The sequence below is a fragment of the Entelurus aequoreus genome, linkage group LG08, assembly GCF_033978785.1.
Source record: "Entelurus aequoreus isolate RoL-2023_Sb linkage group LG08, RoL_Eaeq_v1.1, whole genome shotgun sequence".
Classification (NCBI taxonomy): Eukaryota; Metazoa; Chordata; class Actinopteri; order Syngnathiformes; family Syngnathidae; genus Entelurus; species Entelurus aequoreus.
Genome location: NC_084738.1, coordinates 55573000 through 55583135, shown reverse-complemented (window position 1 = coordinate 55583135; position 10136 = coordinate 55573000). Strand labels below are relative to the sequence as shown.

General features: G+C 42.6%; 1 protein-coding gene across 1 annotated transcript in view; it reads left to right on the top strand.

Annotated features, from left to right (window-relative positions):
- The first annotated feature begins 450 nt into the window (after positions 1 to 450).
- Positions 451 to 10136, top strand: part of LOC133656051 (aquaporin-3-like) — a 42808-nt gene continuing 33122 nt past the window's right edge. Inside the window, exon 1 of the mRNA XM_062056838.1 lies at positions 451 to 558. Coding sequence (XP_061912822.1) covers positions 451 to 558 — 108 coding nt within the window. The remainder of the gene's footprint in view (positions 559 to 10136) is intronic.

Genomic DNA, 10136 nt, shown 5'->3' with positions numbered 1-10136 from the left:
GTACCACATAAGATATGTTTTAATTGCTGATGCGGGTTCGTTGATTTTTAAATGCGCCAGAAAATAACCCGTTTTGTACACTGTTGGTGGTGACTCAATGCCCAGTAAATGTGTTTCTGTATAGTTTCTCCAGCAATGGCCGTGTGGTGACATCAATTATGGTATTTTGAGAGGTAATCATTTGACACACGACATCACTGAAGGCCTAGATGGGAAACGCACGGCCCGCCACTGGTGACAGCTGAGTGTAATAATTAATTTTCCTGAGGGAACTCTCCCGAAGGAATCAATAAAGTACTATCTATCTATCTATCTATCCATCTAATCACATAAAAATAGTCAACCATTGATGGACAAAGTGTGTTTTACACACTCTAGCAGCAGCTTTCGGCTGAAGTGGAGAGAGAGAACAGACACACATATTCAGCGTTTGAAGACAACACTCGCATGATGGGCAAACAAAAGGACATTTTGGCCAAACTGGAAGGGACCTTTCAGATTCGACACACGCTCCTTCGCCAGGGCATGGCGGAATGTTTGGGAACTCTCATCCTGGTGGTGAGTGTCGACTTTTTATTTTTTATTTTATTTTTTTTATTGATCAATCCAACAAAACAATACACAACAATACCATAATAATGCAATCCAATTTCAAAACCAAACCCGACCCAGCAACATACAGAATAGCAATAAACAGAGCAATTGCGAGGACACACAAACATGACACAGAACAATCTAAAACTAGTGAAACAAAAATGATTATCAACAACAGTATCAATATTAGTAACAATTTCAACATAGCAGTGATTAAAAATCCCTTATTGACATTATCATTACAGACATTAATAAAAAAAATTAAAAAATGAACAATAGTGTTGACAACACATTGTGTCCAATATTTTCCACAAAGATAGAATAAGTCATATTTTTGGTTCATATAATAGTTAAAACCATTTAAATAATGGATCCCATATTCCAATATATGACTCATTATTATCTAAACTAAATGCAGTTTTTTCTACTTATATCATCTCCATAGCTTGTGTATACCAGTCAGAATGTGTTGGACTATCAACATCTATCCATTTTTTTAATATTACCCTTTTTGTTATTATGTATATTGAAGGAAACGCATTTTTACTCTTTGATGACACGTTACTAAATTGATGGAGATCCCCAAGAATACAAGTTTGCAGTGTCATTGGGATGTTTGCATTAAGGAATGTGATTGCTTCTTTTGTTGTTTTCAACCATAGCTTTTTTATTCTCTGACATTCCCACAATAAATGAACAAGAGTTGCCTCGGCTGCCCGACACTTCATACATAACATGCTATCTACTACACCAATTTTAAACAGCTGAGAAGATGTAAAATACAATCTATTCAAGATCTTAAATTGAGTCAGCTTATCTTTAATGCTTCTAAAGGGCTTATTGGCATTTTTCCAAATATCATTCCATGATATGTCTCTTTCATCTAAAATGTTTAAGTCCATCATCCATTTCTGAACATGTGCATCATTTGCATTTCTAGTGTGGTGTTCAATTATTATTCTATAAAATAGTTTATTAATTTCTTAAATGTATCTTGATTAAAAAGTGCATCTTCCAGTTCATGGCTATTTAAAGACATACTTTCAGAGGATATGCATTTATTTACAGCGTGTTTTAAAGATTGTTGACTTTGTCCAGATCACGTGATTGCGGTTCTGCAACAGAACACTGCTGTGTTCTCGGAGCTGATGGTGGCGCCAGATCCACAGACAATAGAGTTTGTGGACAGCTGCCCATTTCCAGGTTTTTGTATTAGGAAGAAAGCAGTATGTAGAAAATACTCAAATCTGCAGGATCCAATCCAATCCACTCTATTTATATAGCACTTTTTTTTAAACAATAGAAGTGCTGCACAGAAGTAGAGACATGCATACCAGGAGAGTCAATAATATAAAACATTTAACTATAAAAGAATAAATACATAAAATACATCAGAGAAAATAAAATGGACTAAAATCACATAACTCTCATGCTGGTGTAAAAGCCAAAGAGTAAAAATATGTTTTAAGACAAGATTTAAAAGTCATTAAAGAGGGAGCCGTCCGATTAGCAAGAGGGTATTGTTCCAAAGTTTTGGAACCACTGCAGAAAATGCACGATCACCTCTGGATTTTAAACGTGTTTTGGGGACGGCAAGAAGAAACTGAACAGCTGACCTCAGAGACCTTGTGGGGGTGTACATTTTTAAAAGGTCTGACATATTGTGGCGCTAATCGGTTAAGAGATTTAAAAGCAAACAACAAAATTAATTCTACAATGAACTGGGAGCCAGTGAAGGGATGCTAAAATAGGCATAATGTGTTTATTTTTAGGATGAACGCACGATTGCGGATCTCAGACAGTAGAGATGTCCGATAATATCGGCCGATAAATGCTTTAAAATGTAATATCGGAAATTATCGGTATTGGTTTCAAAAAGTAAAATGTATGATTTTTTAAAATGCCGCTGTACGGTGCGGTACACGGACGTAGGGAGAAGTACAGAGCAGTTGCGTCTCCCAGTCATACTTTTCAACCCTCCCGATTTTCCTGGGAGACTCCCAAATTTCAGTGCCCCTCCCGAAAATCTCCCGCGGCAAACCATTCTCCCGAATGTCTCCCGATTTCCACCCAGACAACAACATTGGGGGCGTGCCTTAAAGGCACCGCCTTTGCGTGCGGGCCCAATCACATACTACCTACGGCTTTTCACACACACAAGTGAATGCATGCATACTTGGTCAACAGCCATACAGGTCACACTGAGGGTGGCCGTATAAACAAGTTTAACACTGTTACAAATATGCGCCACACTGTGAACCCACACCAAACAAGAATGACAAACATTTCGGGAGAACATCCGCACCGTAACACAACATAAATACAACAGAACAAAAACCCAGAACCCCTTGCAGCACTAACTCTTCCGGGACGCTACAATATACACCCCCCGCTACTCCTTACCCCCACCTCAACCTCCTCATGCTCTCTCAGGGAGAGCATGTCCCAAATTCCAAGCTGCTGCTTTGAGGCATGATAAAAAAAAATAATGCACTTTGTGACTTCAAAAATAATTATGGCAGTGCCATGTTGGCATTTTTTTCCATAACTTGAGTTGATTTATTTTGGAAAACCTTGTTACATTGTTTAATGCATCCAGCGGGGCATCACAACAAAATTAGGCATAATAATGTGTTAATTCCACGACTGTATATATCGGTATCGGTTGATATTGGAATCGGTAATTAAGAGTTGGACAATATCGGAATATCGGATATCGGCAAAAAAGCCATTATCGGACATCTTTATCTGAGAGTATTGCCGTTTTCTGTAGTTCAAGGGGGGATTCTCTGTCAGCTCTTTCATTCAATCTAACTCAAGCAACACCACACAAGCACACTTAAGGTTTGCTTTTCTTTCCATTTTCCCCCACTCTTAGTACACCGAATGTGTTTATTCTTAAGCGGCAACCTCCATCTTTTATTCCCCGTCCTCATCTCCTTCAAATGAGCTCGAGATGAGTCCTCATGTAGCGTAAAGTGCTCTCCAAATGGGACCCGTTTTAAACCAACGGGGTGGAGATGAAAGCAAAACGTGTCTCCAGCCAGCACGCTAAAAGAAAACCAGTGCTTTTCCTGGTGGACCGCTGACAAGAAAGGCACCAGGTGAGGGCGCTGATATTTGGTATTCTGCTGGTGACATGGGTTGATTTCTGGGAGTCCTTTTACTCCGCTGGCCATGGTCAACGGGACAAGCCTCGGGGAGGGTAATGTACTGCAGCATATACAGTAGGTCTAGATTAATTTTTGCCTCATTCCTGTGAGCATCCTGCATGTGAATGAAGCATTAAGGAGCGGGCGATGAGGTGGCGACTTGTCCAGGGTGTACTCCGCCTTCCGCCCAATTGTAGCTGAGATACACTGCAAAAAGTCAGTGTTCAAAAACAAGAAAAAGAAATACAAACATTAGTGAAGTGAAGTGAATTACATTTATATAGCGCTTTTTCTCAAGTGACTCAAAGCGCTTTACATAGTGAAACCCAATATCTAAGTTACATTCAAACCAGTGTGGGTGGCACTGGGAGCAGGTGGGTAAAGTGTCTTGCCCAAGGACACAACGGCAGTGACTAGGATGGCGGAAGCGGGGATCGAACCTGCAACCCTCAAGTTGCTGGCACGGCCGCTCTACCAACCGAGCTATACCGCCCCATTAGGGGTATTTTATTTGAACTAAGCAAAATTATCTGCCAATAGAACAAACAAATTTGGCTTGTCAAGACTTTCCAAAACATGTAAAATTAGCTAACCTCAATGAACCCAAAAATACCTTAAAATAAGTATATTCTCACTAATAACAAGTGCATTTTTCTTGGTAGAAAAAAAAAAAAAAGAGACCTTTTTGCTCAATATGTTGAAAAATATTCTTAAATTAAGTAAATGCTAGTGCCATTATCTTGACATAATAATATGCGCTCTGCATTACATTTCTTGAAACCAGCAAACTTACACTAAAAAGTAATTTATTGTTCTTAATGGAAAGGCAACAAGGCAACAGCTTGTTACTCTCGGGGTCTACTAGCCGCTCAGGCAAATCATATTGTCTAAAAATGCATTTTTCCATCGATAACATGACATCATCGCGCCAAGTGCGTGCTCTTTCAGTCCATTAATGCGCATATATACAGCCAGGCCCCCGGCCAAAAAAAATTGTATTGTAATTTTGAAGAATTCATCTGAATGCGCATGAACTATTTCTGTTCAAAATAGTTTGAAATGTCACATGTGAAATGTTTAAATATTAACTGTCCGTTTACTGTACTGTACCAACTGTACTACTATATGGGTACATATTTTTATTGTTTCATTGAAAAACAGCAAAGTCCATTTGGCTGTCATCCGTTTTAATTATGAGACACAATTGTGTCAAAGTCATGATTTTTTTTTTTCATGCTTAAAATAAGAAATTATTACTTTAAAAAAGTAGTTTTATACTTGTGAGTGTTGATGACACAGCTTTGCATCAGTTGATATTCTAGTTTCAAGCATGTTTTACTCAATATAGTGTCACGTTCGGGACGCATGGTGCTGCGGGATTTTTGTTCTCCCAAGATGCAAAGGACGAAAACCGGACAGGACTTGCAGGTAACAACATGATTTAATTATCAAATAACACAAAACTGGTACAAAACAGAAAACAAACCGACAGGACGAGGTGCCGAGCGCACCGGAAGCTAAGGCTAACACTTAGCACAGATTGTGACTACTAGCAGGAGCTAGGAAACTAGAACAAACCTACGTGGCAGTCGCGGGATGCAAAACAAAGAAGCCAGAACGACTGACTGAGAAGGCAGGCTTTAATTAATAATGTCAATGATGACCAACAGGTGCGTGTCGGGAACCCCAGCGGCAGGTGAACGTAAATAGTTACTATGGTAACCAAACTCAGAGGTGCTTAAACAGATACTAAGAAGGAGTCCAAGACTAGCAGAAAAACACAAATGACTAGAAAACATAAACAGAAATATGATCCGGGCAGCGGATCATAACAGTACCCCCCCCCCCCCCCCCCCCTTAAGGGACAGATCCCAGATGTCCCCTGGAAAAACTAAAAACCCCCCAACTACAAGGCAGTTCACAAGTCAAGGGAGGGTGGAGGGAGGTCTTGGCGGAGGGTCGCCAGGCCGCGTGTCCCTGAATCCAACGGGGACGAGTCAGGTGGTGGCGGCGAATGGAACGCCGCTGCCGCAGGCAAGGCGGGCGACCACGGAAAGGCCACATTTGTGGCCGCCAAGAAGGTGGGCGTGATTGGCGCCAGAAGTTCAGCAGCCGGAGAGTTCTATGACAAAGTCTTGGGTGTCGCTGCTGTTGGCACCAAAGGCGTCCATAAAAAGTCCATAGACGTGGAGGTGGCCGGCGGCGTGGTGTGGCCCGCCGGACACGTGGAGGTGGGCACGTCGTCAGCGTTGTAGGCGTGGACACCGTGGGAGGCGTCGTCGCCGTGGAAACAGGAAGCGACGCCATGGAAGCAGAAGGCGTCGCCGTGGAAGCAGGAGGAGTCGACGTCGTCGTGGAAGCAGGAGGAGTCGACGTCGCCGTGGAAGCCGGAGCAGGAGGCGGCGTCGTCGTCGTTGCCGGAGCAGGAGGCGGCGGTGTCGTCGTTGCCGTGGCAGCAGGAGTCGCTGTCGTGGCAGCAGGAGTCGCTGTCGTTGCAGCAGGAGTCGCTGTTGTTGCAGCAGGAGTCGCTGTCGTTGCCGTGGCAGCAGGAGTCACTGTCGTTGCCATGGCAGCAGGTGCTGGTGCGTGAACCAGTCTGGGGTCAGGTGCTGGTGCGTGAACCAGTCTGGGGTCAGGTGCTGGTGCATGAACCACTCTGGGGTCAGGTGCTGGTGCGTGAACCACTCTGGGGTCAGGTGCTGGTGCGTAAACCAGAGGCGGAGCAGGCGGCTCGTCTGTCGCCGTGGGCGGAGGATGTCTCAGCTGGACTGCTGGGTCGGCCGTAGGGGGAATCATTACCTGCAGCGCGGTGAGTATACTTCCCAGCTGTCTCTCCAAAGCCTCAAGGCGGGCGTCTTGGCGTTCCGCCATGGCGTTGATGCCAGCCCTAAGAACGCCAAAACGTTCCTCCTGTTGTCTGGCTGGGGGTTGCGGCTTGGCAGGGCGCAGCTGTGCTACCTCCGTAGCACAGCTCCCAGCACTAGCCCCCCCCCCCCCTCAAGAAGCGGATACCAGACGCGCTCCCTGTGTTCTGGAATCTTCTTTAGGGGCGGGTGGAGGGAGGTCAGGAGGGGGGTAGACTCCTCCCCTCTCGATTGTCCAAAAAGTCTATTCACCCCCCCTACTTTAGACTGGGTGGGAGCAATAGTCACGGGGGCGGAGCCAAAGTCACTGGGGGCGGAGCTTGAAGAACAGAAGGCTAGAACTGAAAAAATCTAAATTTAGAAAAAATCTTCTCATAAGGATTAATTCTAGAAAAAAAATCTTTAAAGGGTGGCTGACAAAGGGAGTAAACAGAATCTAAAAACAAATCTTGGTCTATGACGTCATCACTAGTGGGCGGGATGACGTCATCGCAAGTAAGCAGCGTACTGTCAACAGCGCGGGTCTCCCTCTGGCTCCCAGCCCAGTTGGAAAATTGTTTGGTACCAACATGAATGGATTTACCAAACATCAGATGGGCTGCTTTTGGCGTGCTGCTGTCCGGAGGAGGAGTCTTTGGTAGCGACGCGTCTTGACGGCGAGGCGAAGACTTTCTGCTGTCCAATGCGGGAGAACGACTTGCTGGCTTCTTTTCTGTCACGTTCGGGACGCATGGTGCTGCGGGATTTTTGTTCTCCCAAGATGCAAAGGACGAAAACCGGACAGGACTTGCAGGTAACGACATGATTTAATTATCAAATAACACAAAACTGGTACAAAACAGAAAACAAACCGACAAGACGAGGTGCCGAGCGCACCGGAAGCTAAGGCTAACACTTAGCACAGATTGTGACTACTAGCAGGAGCTAGGAAACTAGAACAAACCTACGTGGCATTCGCAGGATGCAAAACAAAGAAGCCAGGACGACTGACTGAGAAGGCAGGCTTTAAATAATAATGTCAATGATGACCAACAGGTGCGTGTCGGGAACCCCAGCGGCAGGTGAACGTAATTAGTTACTATGGTAACCAAACTCAGAGGTGCTTAAACAGATACTAAGAAGGAGTCCAAGACTAGCAGAAAAACACAAATGACTAGAAAACACAAACAGAAATATGATCCGGGCAGCGGATCATAACATATAGACAGGCCTGGCCCTAACCAATCTGGCGCCCTAGGCAAGATTTTAGATCATAAAATCTCAGCAACAAGCTGTAATATCTTACTGAAATCATTTAGGACCAAAACCCTTATATATTAAAACAAGTGAAACACTCTAACATAAAATCTGCTTAGTGAGAATAATTATCTTATCAGACAGAAAACAAGCAAATATCACCCTTATTTGAGATATTTAATCTTACTTAGATTTCAGTTTTTGCAGTGTAGGCTCCAGCACCGCCCGCGACCCCGAAAGCGATAAGCGGTAGAAAATGGATGGATGGATGGGTTAGGTAATTTATTCGGAACTAGCTGCAGTGTGCTCAGACAACCACCAGGTATCATCTGTAAGCAAATAATAATGAATTATCTCTTTCTCTATCCGACGTATTGAGTCTTCACATCGAAGAAACGCCATACAAGTGCATTCTTCACACATTCTTTCCTCACACTTTAAAGGGGAAATGCACTTTTGGGGGAATTTAGCCCATAATTCAGAATCCTTATGAAAGAAAAAAAACACATGGTCTTTTTTTAACTCCTATATGTCAAAGTTAAGGCCCGTGAGCCAGATCCGGCCCACAAATTAATTACCTTTGTCCCCCGGGATGATATTTGATTAGTATTAGAACCAGCCCGCAGGCCACAGCAGCCTGCTGCTGTTTTGCACGCACCAATACTTCATTGGTGTTGGCGCTAAGAATTTTCCAAACCCCATCAAGTCATAAAAATGGGGTCCCACAGTAAATTTTTGGGGTACCACTTTTTTGTAACCGTTTTGAAAACAAATGTTTGCATTATCCTGTTATATCTCACATTCTATATTGTGTTTTGGAAAAAGGTTGTCATAAACATAACTTAATTCATTGAAAAAAATAATACAAAAGAAAACACATTTGTATGCATATGTCAATCTATTCAATTATAAATATTCATTCACTTTCTTCTTTCCTTCATGGATCTAAACTTTACTGCTGCCGATATTTTTTTCTATATTTTTATTGTAATATTTTCAAACTGTGTTTGTTCTATTTTTGGCCAAAGTAAGACAAAGAAAACAATCTGAAGTTGTCTTTATTTTTTAGTTTTAAGGCCATGATTTTAATAGTCCGGCTCGCGTGTGCACAGATTTTCCTCAACGCAGCCCCTGAGCTGAAATGAGTTTGACACCCCTGATGTAACTCGTAAATAAACCAAAATAAAAGTCTGCTTACAATAGAGTCAGTGGGGGCCATGACGTCACTGCGTCTATTTCGACCATAAATAACCATCCAAAAAGCACCAGCAATACTCCACTTACATTTCATGACCTGAATATTAGCCAAGTATGAGCGATATTGTTATTATAAGTGTTAATGTTAAGGACCGACATTCTGAGAGGTAACTTCCTTATGCTGCTGTATTGACATCATGAGCTGGTGAGCTGCTTTCCCGCCTCAGACCTCGTGAAAGTTTATTTTAGATTATAAATCGTGTTTCTCAGCTGGATATTAAAATAATGTGGACATAAACAGTAAAGATGATGATAAAACATTGTACAGTAAGTGATGTTTTGCTATATTTGTTGGCTCTCATGGTCTGCAGTGAGTGATGTTGGACAGAAAAAAAGCGAACGTTGTGATGCTTTTTTGAAATTAATGCGCCGCTATATGCTGAAAATGATCAAAATATATACAAACTCCGTTTCCATATGAGTTGGGAAATTGTGTTGGATGTAAATATAAACGGAATACAATGATTTGCAAATCCTTTTCAACCCATATTCAATTGAATGCACTACAAAGACAAGATATTTGATGTTCAAACTCATAAACTTTATTTTTTTTTTGCAAATAATAATTAACTTAGAATTTCATGGCTGCAACACGTGCCAAAGTAGTTGGGAAAGGGCATGTTCACCACTGTGTTACATGGCCTTTCCTTTTAACAACACTCAGTAAACGTTTGGGAACTGAGGAGACACATTTTTTAAGCTTCTCAGGTGGAATTCTTTCCCATTCTTGCTTGATGTACAGCTTAAATTGTTCAACAGTCCGGGGGTCTCCGTTGTGGTATTTTAGGCTTCATAATGTGCCACACATTGATGTAACACGTGGCTTGGCATTGTCTTGCTGAAATAAGCAGGGGCGTCCATTGTAACGTTGCTTGGATGGCAACATATGTTGCTCCAAAACCTGTATGTACCTTTCAGCATTAATGGCGCCTTCACAGATGTGTAAGTTACCCATGTCTTGGGCACTAATACACCCCCATACCATCACAGATGCTGGCTTTTCAACTTTGCGCCTATAACAATCCGGATGGTT